Below are 20,074 nucleotides of genomic sequence, written 5' to 3'. Positions count from 1 at the left end.
AATAACTGTAGGTAGTATGAAATACCTACCAAAACAAACAAAAGAACCACATGAACATAATTATAAAATAAATTTTATACAAATAAAGTTAGATTTAAATACGTGGAGAAGTACTGTTCATGGGTAGGCGGAGTCAATATTAATGAAAATGACAATTTTTCCTAATCTATTCAGTGCCATCCCAATTAAATTACCAAAAAAAAAAAAATTTATTTTGCTGGAAAAAATAATCATAGGAAAATTCATTTGGAAGAACAAGGTCAAGAATATCAAAGAAATTAATGAAAGAAAACATAAAGGAAAGAGACTTAGCAGTAGCAGGTGTTAAACTATCCTATAAGACAGTAATTATCAAAACTGTCTCGTATTGGCTAAGAAATAGAAGTGGATATATATAGACATAAAATACACAGTAGCAAGTGAGCATAGTAACATTGCATTTGACAAATGTAAACATTTAAGCTTTTGGGATAAGAATTCATTAGTTGGTAAAAATTGTTGGGAAAGCTAGAAAGCAGTCCGACAGAAATTGGACATAGACCAATATCTTAAACCATTTACCAAGATAAAGTCAAAATGGATTCATGACCTAGATATAAAGGAGGAGGTATCATAAGAAAATTAGAACATAATATTACCTATTAGACCTGTGAATAAGAGAACAATTTATGAATAAATGAGATGAGAGCATTGTAAGATGTAAAATGTAAAAATAGATTAGAAGAAAAACAAAATTGGGAGAAAATATTTTTGGACAATTTTTCAGATAAAGGTCTCATATCAAATATATAAAGAACTTTGTCAAATTTTTAGAAATATGAGTCATTCCTAAATTGATAAATGGTTAAAGGATATTTTCCACCTATCAGATTGGCTAAAATGATAGAAGGGGAAAATGACATGTTAGAAGGAATGTCGAAAAATTGGGACACCTATTCACTATTGGTGGGACTGTGAACTGATTCAGCCATTTTGGAGAGCAATCTGGAATTATGCCCAAAGAATTTTAAGCTATACATACCATTTGACCTATCAACTTTTCCCAAGGTGATTGGGGAAAAAAGGAAAAGAACTCATATTCTAAAATATTTAAAGCAGCTCTCTTTGTGGTGGCAACGTAAATTGTGGGGATGCCTGCCAATTGGGAAATGGCTAAGCAAGTTGCGGTATATGAATGTAATGGAATACTATTATGCTATAAGAAATGATGAACTGGTTGTTTTTAGAAAAACTTGGAAGAACTGCATGAAATAATGAAGAGTGAAAGGAGCAAAACCAATAGACTATTGTGCACAGTAACAGCAATATTGTTCTAAGAGCAGTTTTGAACGACTAAGTCATTTTGAATATTTCTCAGATATAAAGGACCTATGAAGGAAGATGCTATCCATGTCCAGAGAAAGAACAGTTAAATAGAAGTATGTATCATTTTATATAAATGTACACATACATACATACATGCACACATGCAAATATTAGTGTCTAATGATAGCCTTCTCTAGGGTGTAGTGGGGAAAGAAAAAATAATACCCAGAAGAGAAAAAAAGAAAATTTAGAAGGAAGCACGGAAAAGTAGTTTAAATGATGTGTAATATTTATTACATAGTTTTTTTTAAAAAAACTGTGAAATGGAAATTCATGGTTTTATATCGAATACTCTTTTTATGTTGTGCTGTACACATGGGAATGTTCTTTTTTCTTTTTGTATTTAAGTTCAAAATCAATAAAAAATTTAAAAAAAACATTCACGTAGGTTTTTGGGTAGGGGAAATGGCTGTGATTAAAAGTAAAAGGCATGTATAAAACTTAAATACCAATACATATGTACTTATGTGCATGTTAATTTTATATGCAACATGTCCCTATGGGACAATGTGTCTTTGTGTATATAGATGTATGTACATATGTAAATGTGTATGTGTATGAAGTATACATGGGAGTGTTATATGCATTATTCAGCCTTTTCAGTCATGTCTGACTGTTCATGACCCCATTTGGGTTTTCTTAGCAAAGGTACTAGAGTGGTTTGACCTTTCTTTCTCCAGTTCATTTTTTAAAATATTTAATTAATTTATTTGTTTTCAGTTTTCAACATTCACTTCCATAAATCAGATTTTCTCACCTTCCCTTTCCCTCCTTCCCTGAGATGTTATGCAATCTTATATGAGTTCTACACATACATTCTTATTAAACACATTTTCACGTTAGTCATGTTGCATAGAAGAATTAAAACGAATGGGAGAAACCATGAGAAAAACTAAAACAAGGCATAACACAAGAGAAAATAGTCTGTTTCATTCTGCGTTCCAATTCCATAGTTTTTTTCCTCTGGATGTGGATGGCATTTTCCATCATGAGTCCTTTGGAAATGTTTTAGGTCCTTGCATTGCTGTGAAGGGCTTAGTCTATCAGAAACAGTCCTCACACTGTGGCTGTTACTGTGTATAATGCTCTCCTGGTTCTGCTCATTTCACTCAGCATCGGTTCATAGAAGTCTTTCCAGGTTTTTCTGAAGCCTGCCTGTTCCGTCATTTCTTATAGCACAATAGTATTCCATTTCATTCACACACCGCAACTTGTTTAGCCATTCCCCAGTTGACGGGCATTCCCTCAATTTCCAGTTTTTGGCCACCACAAAAAGAGCTGCTATAAATATTTTTGTACATGTGGGACCCTTTCCCATTTTATAATCTCTTTGGGATACAAACCTAGAAGCGATAATGCTGAGTAAAGGGGTATGGACATTCTTGTAGCCCTTTGGGTATAGTACCGAATTGCTCTCCAGAGTGGTTGGAGCAGCTCACAGCTCCACCAACAGTGAACTAGTGTTCCAGCTCTCCCACATCTTCTCCAGCATTTATCATCTTCCTGTTGTGTCATGTTAGCCAGTCTCATAGGTGTGATGTTCTCCAGGTCATTTTACAGGAGTTCAAGGTTAAGTGACTTGCCCAGCGTCATACAACTAGGAAGTGTCTAATGCCAGATTTGAACTCAGGAAGACAAGACTATTCACTGCACCACTTAACGACTCACATATGTGTACATTGTGTGTGTGTATGTGTGTGCGTGTAGCAAGAAGAAAAGGTATTGGGTTAAACAGGTTAATAATTAAAAAATTCAATGTATTTGAATTGTATCATGCTTCTTAATCAGTTCTAATTTTTTGTTGGAATGGATCCAACTTTTACTTTGATATTTTGGTGTATCAGTGCTTCATCAGTATGGCTGCACCCTTCACCATTTGAGACCACAGTTCCTCCATAGTTTCTTACTCTGTGATTTTTGCATATACTTCTGACCACAACAGCCCATGAGCCAGTTTAACATGGTGTATTTCTGAATATCATTGCTTCATTCTTAGTTTTTTCACAAGGCATTTTAGTCTCTTATGTCTACTTGAGATTATTTACTTCCACTTAGTTTTTTTTTTTTCTGAGAAGCCAGCCTTCAATTTTCTTGTGATGCTTTGTGATATCACATAGTGACATTTTATGTTTTCTGGTAAATTTTAGATTTTTCTTGAAGTTAGTTGAGTTGCTTAAGATTCTCTCCATTGTCATTTGTTATGTGATTGCAAATATGTACAGATATGTGTACACCAGCATATACAGAGGGTTCTTGGGAATGCACTTACTTTGAATGGCTGTGAATTTTATTGTCCCTTGTTAAAACTTGAAAATGGTCTGGAAATATTTGGAATTGATTTTTAGAATAGCGGTCCTTTTCATTCATGTTCATTCTCACCAACATTTTATGAAAATTATACATGTATGTATACATACATATATACACGTATATATTTATACGTGTATATATGTATGTATATATACGTGTGTGTGTGTGTGTGTGTGTGTGTGTATATATATATATATTAGACTTTTTATACCTTTCTGTACTTCTGTAGGTTGAGGGTATAGAGGAAGGAGCAGCAGTGGTCTCTGCCCTTGGATATATAAGCCTAGTAGCCTGTCATCCTGGGAAATTTGTTGAGCCTGCTTGTGGAAATTTTCCAACTTTGCTTTAATATTGTACTTAGCATTTTTTTTTTTTTAGAAAAGTGAAGAGAATAAAAGAAAATATTATCTTTTCCGTTAGCTGTTGAGTTTTTAAGACAATGATTTAGAGCTTTTAAATTGATTCATCACTGAATAACATCTTATTTATCCCAAGACAACTGGAAGGTTTAGGAAATAGAGTGTTGGACTTGGAGTCAGGAAGACTTGAGTTCAAATCCTACCTCAAACACTTACTAGCTGTGTGACTCTGAAAAGATCACTTAACCTCCCCCAGCCTGTTTCTTCGTCTGTAAAATTGAGATGATGATAATAGCACCTGCCTCACAGCGCTATGGTGAGGATAAAATGACATAATATTTGTAAAGTACATTGTAAATCTTAAAGTGCTATTTAAATGTTGGCCGTTATTATGACTATTATTGTATGCTGGCCTATTGCGTTTTGATTGCTGCAAGGTCTCTTCCTGACCAATAATAATTGTCTTTGATTTTTGTTTTTGGACAGTGTTATTTGCTCATCTACTGCACTGGCTGGAGGAATGTAAAATCTTTCTTGACTTTTGGCTTGATTTGCCTATGCAACATGTATCTATATGAACTCCGAAACCTCTGGCAGCTTTTCTTTCATGTGACTGTGGGAGTGTTTGTGACACTACAGATCTGGCTGAGGCAGCCCCAGGGCAAGTCCCCTGATTATAATGTCTAAAACAAGCCTGACTACATTTACCTGCATCAGCTGCCTAGAGGGTCAAGCGAGTCTTCTGCCTGTCAGTAGGGAAGATTTCCACCAGACACGAGGAGCATCATATTCCCTTCTTTCTCCACCTTTCTTTTTATCGTTTGAAAACAACATAATCTTCCTCTGAATACACCTGCAATGGAATTCTTCCAAAAGTAATTTGAAAAAATTACTGACTGAAGAATCATCATCACAAAGAAGACAGGCCCCCTTTTTACTCTGCTGAGCTTGTGGATGGACAGAATAAATTTGGAAGATAACTAGTAGCAAGCAGCATATAAACCTTTCTGAAAAATCCAATGAAAACGTGAACATAGAACTAGTTCTCCAAACCGAGTATGAACCAGTACCAATGTTGGTCTTTGCCTTTGTGAGGCAGTAGTGTAGATTAAATAAAAAGATGCTATGGCATACTGGCAAACTTATATTTGAAATGAAAAAGTAATTACTAAATGTCAGAATGTTAGATTATATACTAATAGGAATGTGCATTTGTGTGTCTAAACGTGATTTTTTTTATTGGTTCTTTTAAATTCTCACTTGAATCCTTAACAGTAGAAACCACCTATTCTGAATATAATCCTGGCATTCTCACCAAGAGCTTTAGAAAGATTTGAGGAGAGAGTGATGTTTATAAGCTGCTTGTGTGTGATTTTGGAAGTGACTGTTATTACTAAGTTTTATTAGAGTTCACTGTAAGGCAGAAAGTTCCTCTGTTTTTCTAGAACTGTCAGCCCCCCGGATGAAATTATAAAAGATGTCCAAATGCTTTGAAATTCTGTATTGTTAATCCTGGCATAAACAAAAGCTCCCTACAGTTGTAAAAATCCATGAGATATCAGCCCTGCTTTTAGCAGTCATATTCATGAGTGTCTCATTTTAATGAGAATGAAAGTAGCGTTTTGAAGCAGAAAATGTGAAGGTAGCAGCCTGAGAAAGCAGCAGGTTACTGGAATGGGGAGTCCAGAGACTCATGCTCAGATCCTGGCTCTGCCACTTGCTGACCTTTGGCAAGTACCTGCCTCTTTAGGCCTGTTTGTGGAGGCTGGAGGAGAGAATTTCCAAAGTGTTTCATTTCTGACATTCTGTGGTTTCATGAAATGCAGTATGTTGAAGAATCATGGACTTCATGCTGCTGGCTAAAGGTGCACATGCAAGTAAGATGAGATGTCAGAAAGTAGCTGAGAGAAGACCAGGGCACGGAGGGAAATTCACCACTGTGTTGTTTTAATTACCACTTCCTTCTGTACATGTCGGTGTAGTTTTACAGGTACCCATCCAAGGATTTTATTATATGCATATCATATACATTACAGTATAAAAACCTGAACTCCCCACAACTTTTTTTTCTGCAGTCAGTTTCTGAGTGAAAAAGGCAAATGACAAGAAAAACTGTTAGGGATTTATTTGAAAAAGTAGTACAGAGTATGTGCCAGGGTCAATACACATTCAACCCCTTTCTTTATAACTACAAGATTATGCAAGAAGGATTGACATTCAGGTTTGTGACCCAGAGACATTACAAGATCATAAATCATCGAAGAAACAGAAGGTGATAGTCACTGTGCTGTACTTGCTTACAAAGAAATGTATGGACCAATAAGGTTTCGTAAAGGTTTTTTACAAGAATTGAAACAGAAAGATTTTTAAAAGTTTTATTTATGTCAGAAAAATTTTATTCCCTCTTTCATCCATCAGTATTCACATCACTCTGTATACATCCAACATTCTTTGTTCTGCCAAACTGGGGATGGTTTGTTGTCCAGGATTCTGTGACTCTTTGGACTCTTTGGGGGAAAATAGATTTTTGCCAAGGATACAGAGAAATCTTGGATTCTTGAGAACATATCTTGAATATTTGTAATAATTATCCTATAGTTTTTAATACTACTTTTTGCTTTTAAGAACAATTTCTATTATATAGTTATTGTTTGTCCAAGTCGTATAGAGGAAGAAACTGAGATACAAAAAATTTGTGTGATTTACTGACGGACCTCATAACTAAGCCAGTATTAGCATTCGTGTCTCATGGCATCAGGTTCAGGACTCTTCCACTACAGTGGGAATCATGAATGTTGTATTCACAGAATACATCTTTTCTTGGCAAAAAAAAAAAATAGAGAATTTAGACCACTTGATAGCAACGAATCCAACTTCCTCCCATCAAGTATTGATATATTTTTCCCTAATTTAGGGTGTCTTGAGGGTCTTTATTGTCCAAGATAATTTTTGCTGTCATGGCACACATAATACTTTTATTTTTCCATAAACCTGACAATAATATAACTTACTTGCTCAATAGAACTGTTCCTTGTTTGCTGTGGCATGTCAGCACTCAGAAATGTTCATTTCTGGGCTTTCACATGTATTTAGTAAGCTCCATTCTCTTGACTGGGGCTCTTCTTTCTGTGCTAGAAACAAGTATATCAGAAATTTAAGATCTGCTTCCTATAAAAATACTGTTGCCTTGACCAAGAATATTTTTCTTCGATTTTGAATTTTTACTATGTAATAAAATATACCATCTCCAGGTTAATGTAAAATAGGAGTGTTTATCACAGTTTTTAAATATGTGAAATGTTATCTTCAATTAACTCCAGAATTGAAGGCTTTAGCTCAGTTAAATTAATTGCCCTAGAAAAGTGCATCAGATTCTGAACCCCATTTCTTTTATGCTGCCTCTGAAACTCCATTAAGTCTCTGACTTGCCAAGGCCGCACGGAGGCCAGAATATTTTTTTTACCGTTTATATGCAGGACACAAGGCACCCTTCTTAGTATTAGGTAACTTATGCCAAAAATGGTCTAGGGAAACAATTTTTTATCTGTCCTGTTTTCCATATACATAAGTAACATTTCTGATGACCTGTCCTGGACTGTAGGAATGGAATTGCTGAGTATACATACAGCCAAACTGTCTTTTACTTAGGTTTTTTTTTTTTTTTTTACTATTTAAAACTTGTTTCTGTTGACCTAGAAGTAAAGTTTTATGTTCTGTTAAGGAGGACTGAAATCATTGTGGAAATTGTCTCCACTCTACACCAACCAGACTAGACATATAGCCCCACACCAGAGACAAGCCTTTTGAGAAGATTCTGTAAAACTTTGTTATTTTTGATTATGCTGATGCTTTTTCTTTCAGTCTTTGAGAAAGTATGGTCTTCCTGTTTCCTAGTACAGTAAGCACATCACCACCACAGCAGAGGTGGAGTTTAAATTTATTTTAGCATGTTGACCTAAAAGTTCAAATAAATCTCCTGATCATAAAAGTCTTGTGAATGAGTATCAGTTGAGAATTTAGCTCTTGTTATATAATTTTACAAAGTTGAGAATAGTTTTCATCTTTATTCATTTTCTGGGATGGTGAATTGAATGGGAGATGGTAGCAAGTTGTATCATGTGATGAACTGGGCTGGAGAAGAGAATGTTTAAGTAAAATATCATGATAACTGTCTTTCAGGTATTTAAATCACTGCCATGTGAAATGGGTTAAATGTTGGTGTTGCTCCAGAAGGGAGAACCTTGGGCCAGAAATGTAGGATAGATTATACAGGAAGGTTGATTTCACCTTGATATAAGAAGAAAATTTTTCCAACAGGGCTGTGTGGTAACATATCATAGGAAGTCCTACTCTGCGGGGAATCCTTTGCCCCTCAGTTTACAGAAGTAGAGGTTAAATGATCACTTGTCAGGGCTTTTATGGAGGGGCTTGCTGCCTTTGGTAGGGAATTTGACTACTTGACCTCTGAGTCTTCCTCCAGCAATCTTAAGATTTTCATCTGCTCCTTCAAGATTTATTTTTGTTCTTTTTCAGGTTCTATTTTAACAGGTGAAAAACACGAGTAGACTTGTGATACAATATGACTAAAAAAATGGTTAGTTGCCTCGTTTGTATTTTTCTTGTTAACTGAATAGAATTGAAAACTGGCACCCGGTATATATGTAGTCACACTGCTCTCAGTTGGCAGCGTTGGTATGTCATAAATGATCTTCACCGTAATAGACGTAGGTTAACACTCAAGGAAGAGCAGGGTTAGTTAACTGTTAAGGAACTCATTTAGTTTAATACTCTAGCGTTGTCAGTAGTTTTTAGAATTACTTTGGTAGCAAAAATATTTGGGGATTGTCATTTTCCATGATGGGACTTGCTGTCTAATGAGGCATTTCCTTCCACCATTGTCATTAATTTTACCTACATTTCAGTCATTTTCCCCTTGCCCTATTTACCTCTTATCTTCATGTCCTTTTCACCATACACAAAAAATCACTCAGAAAATGAATCAAGGCATTGTACCACATATTTTAACCTCCTTTTAGCTCCCCAAAAGAAAACTTTCTGCTGAATAAGCATGTAGAAGAAAATACAACCATTATATGTTGCAGTGGACATTATACAAGTTAATTTCCATCTCACTGGAAGTCTTTAAGCAAAGGTGGAGTAACCACCTATTAGGAATACTGTATTGTGTGGGGGTTCATGCTTCGGAAGGGATAACCCAGATGGCATCGGAGGTGCCAGTACTGAGATTCTGTTATTGGCGTTATAAATGGAGAGGCTGGGTGCAGCAGACATGGACAAGAAAATGGCAGTACATAAACTTTAGGCTGTGAACAGCAGAGAAGCATGGTAGTTCTGGGGAGTTTTGGAGTCAGGCCTAAGTTCAGATCCTGCCTCTGATACATATTCACTCTGTAACAATGAGCAAATCATCTCAGTGGCCCAGGCAAGTCATTTTAAGTTATACATGAGTTTCAGATGTTAGAGGGAGTTTCAATACTGTGAATTCCCCAATGATGAAGTCATAAGTTAAGACATCTCCTTACACCCCCCCCAAAAAAACCCAAACTTCAGGCTATAGACATGACAACAAATTACAATCTCCTAAGGTATATATGAGCAAGCATAATGTAAAGTGTAATAATTTAGGACAGATGGTATTCTGGGGTAGCTGATTTCTAATCTAACTTTGAAAGTATTTCTTTATATGAATAATGTATATATAGTTAATCACATAATTAATCACTGATCCAGGATATGAAGTTAAAACTCAACTAACTGGGTTGTACAGATGAGTACTATGGTATATTAGGGAATTATTATTTTTTCTAGTTTTAGGGGATGGTCCAAACTGAGCATACATATAATAATAGCTATGACTAAAGTTATTACTGAGGGAATCTACTTTAAACAGAGCCAGTATATGGAAATTCAAATCTGTACAAATGATCAGTTAAGGAGTTGACTTTATGAGATTCATTAGGGTTCCTCGCATTCAAAATAGGAATCAGTTTTTAAAAGTTTTGTAATTTGTGTTCTTCTTAGGATTTTGTATCACAACTGTTACCTCAACAATATCCCCCTGTATCTCTCAAACCCTCTTTAAAGGGTCAGTTAAATACCCTACCATGTAAATACCCTGAAGATGTATAGAGGTCATTTAAAAAGAATACAAAGAGGGGAAAAGATTTGAAGCTCTCAGTCTTTACTGTGAGCCCCACTGTCCTGGGAAATGCCCAGTCTGAGAAGATGTGGGAGCTTATAGTCTTAACATGGCAGTTATGCTGTTTGAGTTTTAGTCCATTCCTGAATATATTTCATATCCTTAAAAGCAAAATAGCTTTGAAACAGTATGTATAAATGTATCTATATCATAACTAAGCTTTATATTTCCCACAGAGCTTAGCACAGTGTGCCACTCATGGTCAGAGTAAGAGTAAGAGTAAGCAGAAAGTATTTGTTGAAATAATGAACTGAAAAACCAAGATTGACTATACAGACCACTGTACATACAAGGTTTTATGAGAACCTATATTCAAAATGTATGTTGTGTATTCATAGACCATTAAAACTTTGAAGATTCTTAGAGATCTTGAAATCCAAACCCTTCATTTTGCAGATGAGGAAACTGAAACCCAGAAGGGTCAGATGATTTGCCCAGGGCCACATAGTAGCAGCTAAGTGGTAACGGTGGACAGAGCTTTGGCCCTGCAATTAGGAGGATCTGAATTCAAATCCTACCTCAGAAACTTACTATTTATGTGTTCCTGAGCTAGTCAACCTCTCAGCATCAGTCTCCTTATCTGTGAAATAAGAATAAAAATAGCTCCTATCTTCCCAGGTTATAGTGAGGACCAAATGAGATAATACCTGTAAAGTACTTTGCTATATAGAAAGTTGTATAAAGCACTATAGGAGTGCCAGCTGTTATTACTAGTATTATTATCACTGTTGAAACTCAAACCCAAGTTTCCTGATAACTGGTCTAGAATTTTTACCAAACCACAATGCCTCTTTTTAAAGTATTCATCTGGCATCCTAAACAATTTTGGTGCCACCATTCTGCAGTACTCTGTTGTACAAGTGGCCACATTCAGTGGTCCATGAAATGAATCCTATATTCTGTTTACATATTACTTTTCAAAGGCAGAACTGATACCTGCTATAGCACTGCTACTTAGAAGTGAAAACAGTAAGTTTTTTTAGGTCAGGAGTAGGGAAACTCTGATTGGAGGATAGGGGATGGGGTTGGGGAGACTACAGAATTGGAAAGTTAGAGTTAGAAGGAATTTTGGAGATCATTAGCCCAACTCCCCTATTTTCCATGTAAGGAAACTGAGGCCCAGGGGCAGGGGTGGGGGGTAGGACTTACTTTCAGGGTAATGTCATTCAGGCAAAGTCAGGTATCCTTAAATTAAGTGTCTCAAACTGCCCCCCCCCCAACCTTGCCATTAAAACCCACTTGTTCATATAGCTGTAAAATCACGAAGTTAACATTAAAAGTCAGTTAGAAGGAGCAAAAATCTTGGATGTAGCATGGGTAAAGGAGAAGGCATTATTAGTTACTAAAGTTAAAAAAAGCTGTTGCTAGATAGTCTGATTCAGCTGTTATTTGAATTGTTTTTCAGTTGTGTTGGACTTTCTGTGACCCCATTTGGGGTTTTCTTGGCAAAGACACTGGAGTCGTTTGCCATTTCCTTCTCCAGCTCATTTTTACAGATGAGGAAACTGAGGCAAATAGGAATAAGTGATTTTCCCAAGGTCACACAGTAAGTATCTGAGGCCAGATTTGAACTCGGGAAGATGTGTTTTCCTGATTCCTGATTCTAAGCTCAGTGCTGTATCTCCTATAACACCTAGCTGCCCAGTCTGAATCAATGAGTATACAAAATAGGCCTGGTCAGATGCAGTGTAGTTGGAGCAGGTCAAGAATAATTTGTTAGGGACTCTAATAAAGTGCTCTTTATCTATCTAAAGACAATGGGGTTACTTGATGAGTGGGATGTTAAGGAGTGGTCTCAGGGATAGAAAAGGATAGCTAATGTAAAGGACTGCTCTACTTGGAAAGAGATGTGGCATGTGGGACCACAGTTGGGTGATTAGGAGAGAATGACTTGTCCCTTCCCCTTAGTCCTTTTCTTTCTCTCCTTTCACTGTATTGTTCCCTTAAGCATTTCTCCCTGCCTTTTCCTCCTTTTCCCTTGCATATCCTCCTGCCTTGCCTACCTTTGTCCCAGTGTCTCCTTAGTCTTCTTAGGCCAAACCTTCCTTCATATTGAATGTTTCCTTCTCCCTTAAATTACTACAATGTTATAACAGAAGAATAATTTGATTAGTCATTGAATAAGGTTTTATGTATTAATTTTAAAGGTAAGTTGCCTGTTTTATGTAAAAACTTAGACTGGCGATTTATGAATATAAACAAGTAGTTCAAAAAGCAACCTTGGGGTTCTTTCGCACTCAACCTAGATGAAACTCTGTTGTGGTAGTGAGTGGTCGTTTCCTTCGGGTTTGGTGTTCTGAGAGTGAAAAAGCAATAGAACATTGGACACTTCTCATCACAAAGATCTTCCAGCACAATATCCTGGACAGGAAGCTTTATTCTCATACCCTAAACCCAGTCATCTTTTTCCCTATTTAAATGCTTCCCTAAAAATTCATTTTAAAAAACTGTCCTGTATATATGAAAAGAAGGGAAAAGAGGGAAGCTAGTCAAAAGGAAAGTAATTAGATAATTATGGTCACTTTTTTTCCCTAGAAAGGGGGGAAAAATTTACATTTAGATGAATAAGAAAAAGTTGATTATAGTTCTTTGACCTTGTTTCATCAGCCTTTTGTTGTCAAGATCTCATCTCTTTTTTCTAGCCTTATAAGCCAGTTGGCTCTGAAAGAATGAGAAAGTGCTGTTATCACCTTGCCACATGAAGCTGGCACTTTTAGGTTCCCACTGCCAAAGCTCCATCGGGTAATTAGGTTAGTCCTCCCTCTGGCTTTGCTCACACCTTCCAGGTCTGAAACCCTTCCTATCACGATCTCCTTCTAGCCTCTCCTCCAGCTAATGATGAAGAATACAGTATGCTCATCCTTTCTCTGAGGGTTGCAGCACAGTTTTCTGGGAAACCATGGGTCTAATGTGCCTTCTCTTCCTTCAGATCATAGATAACTGTAGCTGTTTTCTCAGAATACAGTGTTTCGAGGGTGATGTTTTTGTTTTAAAATAACAAGATTTTTTATATCTCATTGATTCTTCTTGCTGTAGCGTTTTCTGAAGCATATTAGCAGTTTTCTTAGGAAGGCGCTTGCTCAGTCTCACTTTTTAGTTTCCTTTAGGCCAGTAGCTGTAGCGTTTTCTGAAGCATATTAGCAGTTTTCTTAGGAAGGCGCTTGCTCAGTCTCACTTTTTAGTTTCCTTTAGGCCAGTAGCTGGTGATACTTTTTGTGCTGTGAATGATGGCAAGTGTTTTTAGTTCAGACACAGGCATAATTGGGGAGTCAGCTTCATCCAGTGAGATATCATTCAAGATATGTACTTTGGGTTTTTGTATTTCCAAGAATATAAAACTTGGAATTGTATAAATGTCTATGCTTTTAGGATTGTATAATTATATATTACAGCATAATATGTAATTATAATATATAATAATGAGTTTTTAAAGAAGTTTTTTGTAAACTACATTTATAACTGAAAATTTTAAGGCTGTTTGGGCACCTTGTATATTTTTGGCTTCTATGATGTCTCACATCAATGTGTCACCCCTCAGGTAGTCTCATATACTACATTGTAGCTTTGCCATCTGAAAGGGCTGGGGCTTTATTGTCCTTTTCAGAAAAGATGAAAGCTGTACTTTAAATCCACCCTGCATTTCTTTGTCTTTTTTTAAATAAAAGTTTTGATTATGTAAATTTTGGATACAGTTGATCTTTAACAGCTTTCTTTATATCAGCCCCACGAGGTTGGGAATGAAAGTCTTTCCTGTTAAGCTCACTTTATGTGCAGACAACTTGTTTTCTGTGCCCAAGTTATTTGCACTGTGGGATAGATAATAGGGCATGTTTGGGAGTCATTTCCTCCTTTTCGCCTTGAAAGTTACATTAATTGTATCCAAGTCCTAAGACTTTCCCCTAAACCACTACTCCCTTGGCATCTGCACCTGGGTATATGGAGGTTAGGGAGAAGGATAGAAAAATCTTCCTTATGTTGAGGGCAGAGAGGTTGATGGGAAGTGTGGGGAAGAGAAACATAAGGACCGTGTTCTTTCTACTTTGTGTATGTATATAATCTATAAGTAAGGAATTGGAAAAGAAGCTGGAAAGATTCCCATTGGAGCTGGACATGTAAAATCCAGCTCTCCTGAAAAGAAAGGAAGTAGCTTTATTAACTGGGGCATAGGACTCACATTGCTCTTCTTATAAACAACTCTCTTCATCTCTGTGATTTCCCCTTCTCTGTAAAAGCAAAGGGCTGAACTAGATGATAACTCATGTTTATTCTATGAGTCTGTTCTCCATGTAGCACCTGGGTTACCTCTCACGTATGGGATCTCTAGAACAGCTATCCCAGGTTTAAGGTACTTTATGGGTTTACATCCATTCAGAACCATAGCTCTTGAGCCCCTGCCAATGTGTTTATTTTTACTTCTAGAAAGGCAGAGAATAAAATTAGTTCAAAACAGTCATTCAATGAAATAGTGAGAAAGGTTGTAATAAAACTTCCCTTACCCACCCCCACTCACCCTCCCCCCCCAAAAGCACAAAGCAAAACCATAGCACACTCTGCCACAAATACATATACTACTATCGATGGAGCAAATGGGCATGGATCAGGATCACATGTGAGGACTACCTTCCTAGGAAATATGAGTGACAGGGAGCGTGCACGGACAGGAAACTCATGCCTTCAGTACTACAGGACTACTGTGTTTCCTGCTGCTCTCACTGAACCGGCTCCCTGACAGGTGTAGTGTCTCTGCTGGGTATGCTGGTCCATAGTCTTATGGTAACTGTAGCATGTGGTTGTTGCTGGGTGTTGCTCTTATTGTGTTGTGGGGGCGGGCATTAGTCCTCATTACCGATTTCTGGGTTTTGTTCCACTTTGCTAGAAATAATGGCTAGAAACTCATCCTGGTAAGGGCAGGTAGTTGCCACATATAGGAAACAGAAGGCAGGTGGAATGTTCATAGGCTATGAACATAGGCTAATATTTGTATACCTATACACAGAGGAGTTGAAATGACGTTATGTATGTTAGCTTATATTTGTGTGTGTATATATGTATGTATATATACACACGTGTGTGTGTGTATATATATATATATATAGAGAGAGAGAGAGAGAGAGAGAGAGAGCTATATAGATATATCTACAAATCTATAGATAGATCTATCTACAGTACAGACATTGGGGGAAGGTGGTAATTCACCCAAATTAAGAGGGTGAAAGTCCTTTCTGATTGGAAAAAAATCAAATTAGGGCAGATCAAGGTATCATGCTGCTGTGATGTTTCCCTCTTGTTGCTTTGCTACAAAATGAGACAGAAGTCTTCAAGGGAGGAGAAAAGTCTAGCTAGTTTCATGGTGTCAAACTCATAGAAGCAGAGGTCACTAAATTGTATACAATGGTCCTTGCAAGGCTACATATTGACTTAGAAAACCACATGTTAACATTATCTATGTTTTATCATTTTTTTTATTTTGTTAAAAATATTTCTTAATTAAAATTTTAGTCAAGAGTGTTGTGGGCTTCATCCCCCAACTACTTGTTTGACACTTCTAGCCTACCTGATAGAGAAAGCTAAGAAAACTGAATATGGCTGACTATTAATTTTCTCCATTAAAACTGTCTCTACTAAGAAAAAAAAAGGTAGAAAAGTCACTTTGTAAGAATTTTTTTTAGACAAACCTGGCTGCTAGTTGTCTTTAGACAGATAAACCTTGGGCAAATAATGAAAGATTCAATGAATTAATACTACTCTAGCCTGGGGGAGAAACCAGGCTAGATTAAGTAGTTGCTGATAATAGTTTAAGATCAGCGTGAAAGGCACCTGATTGTACCTGCTTTGTGATTATTTACATCATACTGTAATGTTTCAGTCTTTTAACTACATTGAAGTGACAAGTAATTATGCTTTACTGTTTTTTAATAGAAAAAAACATGATATAAAACAGTATGCTATGTATATTTTGTAACTTCAGTGTACAAGCAATGGACAGTGGGAAAAAAAACCCAAACCCTGGATTTGAAGTTAGAAGACCTGGGTGTGAATATGGACTCGACTACTTCTTACCTGTTTAGACCTTGGACAAGTTACTTTATCTATCTGTGCTTCAGGTTCCTCATCTATAAAAATGAAGGGGTTGGACCAGGTGGCCTCTGAGGCCCCTTTAAGCTCTAAATCAACAGTCTTATGACCCATGGGAAGCCTAGCTCTTTGGACCAAGATGTCATAATGCAAACATCATTATCCAGTAGATTGCCTGGGTGGTGGTGGTTGTGTTTGTCCTTCGTTCTCGAAGAGGACCATGACATCAAGATGATGACAGGACTTGCAGTTGGCTTTGATTTGAGTGAGGGAAGGTTATTCAAGGTCACCACCCTCACTTTCTCCTGATCCGTCTGAGTCCAGTGGCCTGGAGGAAGCCTCTAAAGGACTAGTAGCCTTGTAAACCCAAGTCTATAAAGTGATCATTAACATGGTTTCTCCTCATTGTTTATCCTACAATGTACCCTAGCCTTTGCTCTGTTCTTTCCTCAAACATCCTGTTGTCAACCTTTTCCAATCATTCTTCCCTTTCCCCTGATTTTTTTCAGTCCCTTACAAACAAAACAAAACATCTTCAAGGCCAAACCAGCCACTGAAACAAAACGAAGGAGCAAAATGAAATTGATGAATGTAAAGGACTAAAAAGGGTTGTGTGGGTATGTGTATTGTTGTTGTTCAGTTGTTTCAGTCGTGTCCAACTCTTTGTGACCACATTTGGGTTTTCTTGGCAAAGATATGGGAGTGGTTTGCCATTTCCTTCTCCACCTCGTATTATGTGTGAGAAACTGAGTCAAACAGGGTTAAGTGATTTGTCTAGAGTGACTTACACAGCTGGGAAGCGTTTGAGGCTGGATTTGAACTCAGGAAGATGAGTATGTATGTGTGTTCCTCCTTCATTGCCGAAGTACGTGTATACAAATATATAATCTATCTTTCTTTTTCTTTCCCATTTCAGGGCACTACATTACAGTTTTGCTAATTCATTAGAAAGAGTTCTATTTTATCCCCAAGTTCTACCTACAGTCTGGGAATAGGATTTCTAGAGATCCTTTGGGTTATATAGTGGTGATGACAAATCTTTCCATACATGCATGTGGTACCAGTAAGAATGGGGGATGCCTCTCTCCTTTTGTCTCCTACAGATTACAGGTAGCAGCCACAGGTACTCCCATTTCCTGGGGTCTATCATGTGGATTGAGTATTATTTATGTTCTCTCCCCCAGCGCTAAGGGGAAAGAGAGACAAAAGGTGGTAGGTCACCAATAACTCAACATAGAATTGCATCCATTAAGCCCTTCCAGACTTGTCGTGGATGAGGCCTAATTACAGAAATCAGATGTGCTGTGGTATAAGGATATATTCTGAGCTGTAAACATGGTTAGTAGAGACAGAGACTTGGAATGGTCTTCCCTGTGGCTCCAGGTTAAGGACCTGATTTCCTAGAAAAGGGAATGATTGCCACCTGCTGGTGGCAGAGAACTGCGGCAAAGAGGAAGGCAGTACATGGTAACCCTCGACTGACAGCTGTTTAAGGAGAGCTTTGTGAAATGTGGCAACCCTTGTTTTAGACATAGTAAATATGTACTACCTGCTTCTTGACTGACTGCTGGAACCCTTCTTAGGGCAGTCCTCTGAAGTGATTGATGCTGTACAGATTTCTACTGGTAGAATTGCCCAGTGGGGCGTTGCTATTTTGTCTGGCCATAGTGGCTTAGTGGATAAAATGCTGGACCAGGAGTCAGCAAGACCTGAGTTCAGATCTGGCTATGTGACCTTGGGCAAGTCACAGTCTCAGCTAGCTTCAGTTTCCTCCTCTGTAAAATGGGTAATAATGGCATCTCCCAAGTTTGTTGTGAGGACCAAATGAGATCATGTTTTAAAGTGCTTTGCAAACTGTAAATTGGTATATCAATGCTTGCTATTGTCGTTTATTTCTGTCTCGTGCAAGAGAAGATTGTGACTATATTTTGGGTGATGGAACACAGCCCAGAGGCAGATACTGAAGTTCTCAGGTCATGGGGGGAGAGTGGGGACAGCAAGCCAGAGAAGTGATAAGTTCCTTCAAAATGTACCTAGACCCTTTGTGTTGGGAGGGAAAACAAATTCTCACTGACAAAACAATATGGATATACAATGGCGTTTACTCTAGTGCAGAGGTGGGGGGAACCTTCAGCCATGTGGCCTTCTACTGAGTCAAATTTTACAGAAGAAATCCTTTGATTAAGGGGATTAGTTCTGTGAAGTTTGGATTCAGTCAAAGGACTACACTTGAGGACCTAGAAGGCCACATGTGGCTTTGAGGCCACAGATTCCCCAACCCTGCTCTAGAGGGATTTTCACCTATGCTGTGGCTTAGCAAGTTCTCTCTTAAAGCAAGTATGGCCAAAGTGTTGACCCATTGCTATGTCTGAAATTTGGATATTAGATCAATAAATAATTGTTTATTTGCATGCAACACCCTGGGTTTGGTGCTGCGTACTAAGAGGTAGTAGCTATCCTCATATGATGTGAAAATACCAATAGTTTACTCCTATTACATCATTTCTTGACTGCCACATTGGAGGGAAAAACTGTCTCATATTTTCCTGAGAAAGCTCAATTTCTTGTTCCCTGGAGAACCTGAGAATAGGATAGGAAACATTCCATTTTTGAGTCCAGATAGGAAGGCCACCCTACATGTAGGAAGGGTCTTCAAGGATTCTCTAGGCAGGTTCTCCAGGCTCTTCCAGTCTTTCATTGGTACTGGCTCTTTAAATTAAAAAAAAAAAAAGCCATGATCCTCTTTGCTTGATTGTTTATGGGACAGGTAAGATTTTGGTGTCCTTAAGAAGGCCAAATGATCTCTGAGGTCCCTTCTAACTTTAAGATTCTTTGATCCTGTGAAATACAGTTGAAATAGGCTGAAAAGAAATCAAGGTTTTCTCCATTTATTGCAAGCTTTATATGCTTAACAGGTTCACATCTTGAGGATAGTTTTGTGAGTTTGTTGAGTTTGTGAGTTTATTAAGTGAGTTTGTTGAGATTTCCATCCAAAGGAAATGCTGACAGGGCTATTTTCTGGTTTAAGGCTATTATATTAGTCTTGGGGCAGCTAGGTGGCACCTAGTCTTGGGGCAGCACTGGATAGACCACCAGTCCTGGAATCAGGAGGAACTGGATTAAAATTTTTGGGCAATTTCCTTAACCCCAACTGCCTCCAAAAAACATTTTTTTTTAGTCTTGCCCCAAGCCTCTGCTGAACTGCTTCTTAGTCACTTGTATCTCCATCCTGTGCCTTTTCATTTCCTCTATCTAGTCACCAGCTTTTCCTCTCTTCTTACAGAGGAGAGCAAACAGGTTCATAAAGGCTGTGTCTTGCCTACAGGTATCAGAATTGGGACTCAAAATCTGGTGCCCATTTCCACTCTTTCATTGACTAGTTATCTAGAAATAGGGGTGAACTAGGAAAGAGAGGAGAAAAAAGGAGAAAAAAAGTTATGATGAAACATTATGGATATAGCTGAAAGTTAAAGGGATATTAGAATCCAGATAGAGAGAAAGGGCAGACTTCAAAATGTATTAGAGGAAGGCGGAAGCCATCTCTTAATTGTGGTAGCAGTCTATGGTTTGTAGTCTCTGGGCTTTTGGAGGTGGGAGGGATGGTGCCTACATATATTAAAGAGAACATGTGTATAGGAGGCCCTCTGAGGCTCCTGATAAGTTGAATTGTGTTGTGAATTTACAGTACTTCCTGCTCTTCCGACAAAGCCAAGGCCTAGGGGACGATAAAGCTTCTTCGATACAT

At 37.6% G+C, this 20,074-nt stretch overlaps 1 protein-coding gene across 10 annotated transcripts in view; it reads left to right on the top strand.

Moving 5' to 3' along the window:
- The window catches only part of SEC22A (SEC22 homolog A, vesicle trafficking protein), a 143,709-nt gene that overhangs the window by 69,462 nt on the left and 54,173 nt on the right, over positions 1–20,074 (top strand). For 5 of the 10 annotated variants that reach the window (XM_072613775.1, XM_072613785.1, XM_072613776.1 and 2 more), the window contains exon 7: positions 4,521–5,259. The exons of 3 other annotated variants lie outside the window; for them this stretch is intronic. In XM_072613775.1, the coding sequence (XP_072469876.1) occupies positions 4,521–4,721 (201 nt within the window). In that variant the 3' untranslated portion in view covers positions 4,722–5,259. 2 more of the 10 variants (XM_072613783.1, XM_072613779.1) reach the window with 2 other exon arrangements.

This window comes from Notamacropus eugenii, chromosome 5 (assembly GCF_028372415.1).
Source record: "Notamacropus eugenii isolate mMacEug1 chromosome 5, mMacEug1.pri_v2, whole genome shotgun sequence".
Lineage (NCBI taxonomy): Eukaryota > Metazoa > Chordata > Mammalia > Diprotodontia > Macropodidae > Notamacropus > Notamacropus eugenii.
Note: the sequence above shows the minus strand (reverse complement) of the source record. Positions and strands in the feature narration are given on the sequence as shown.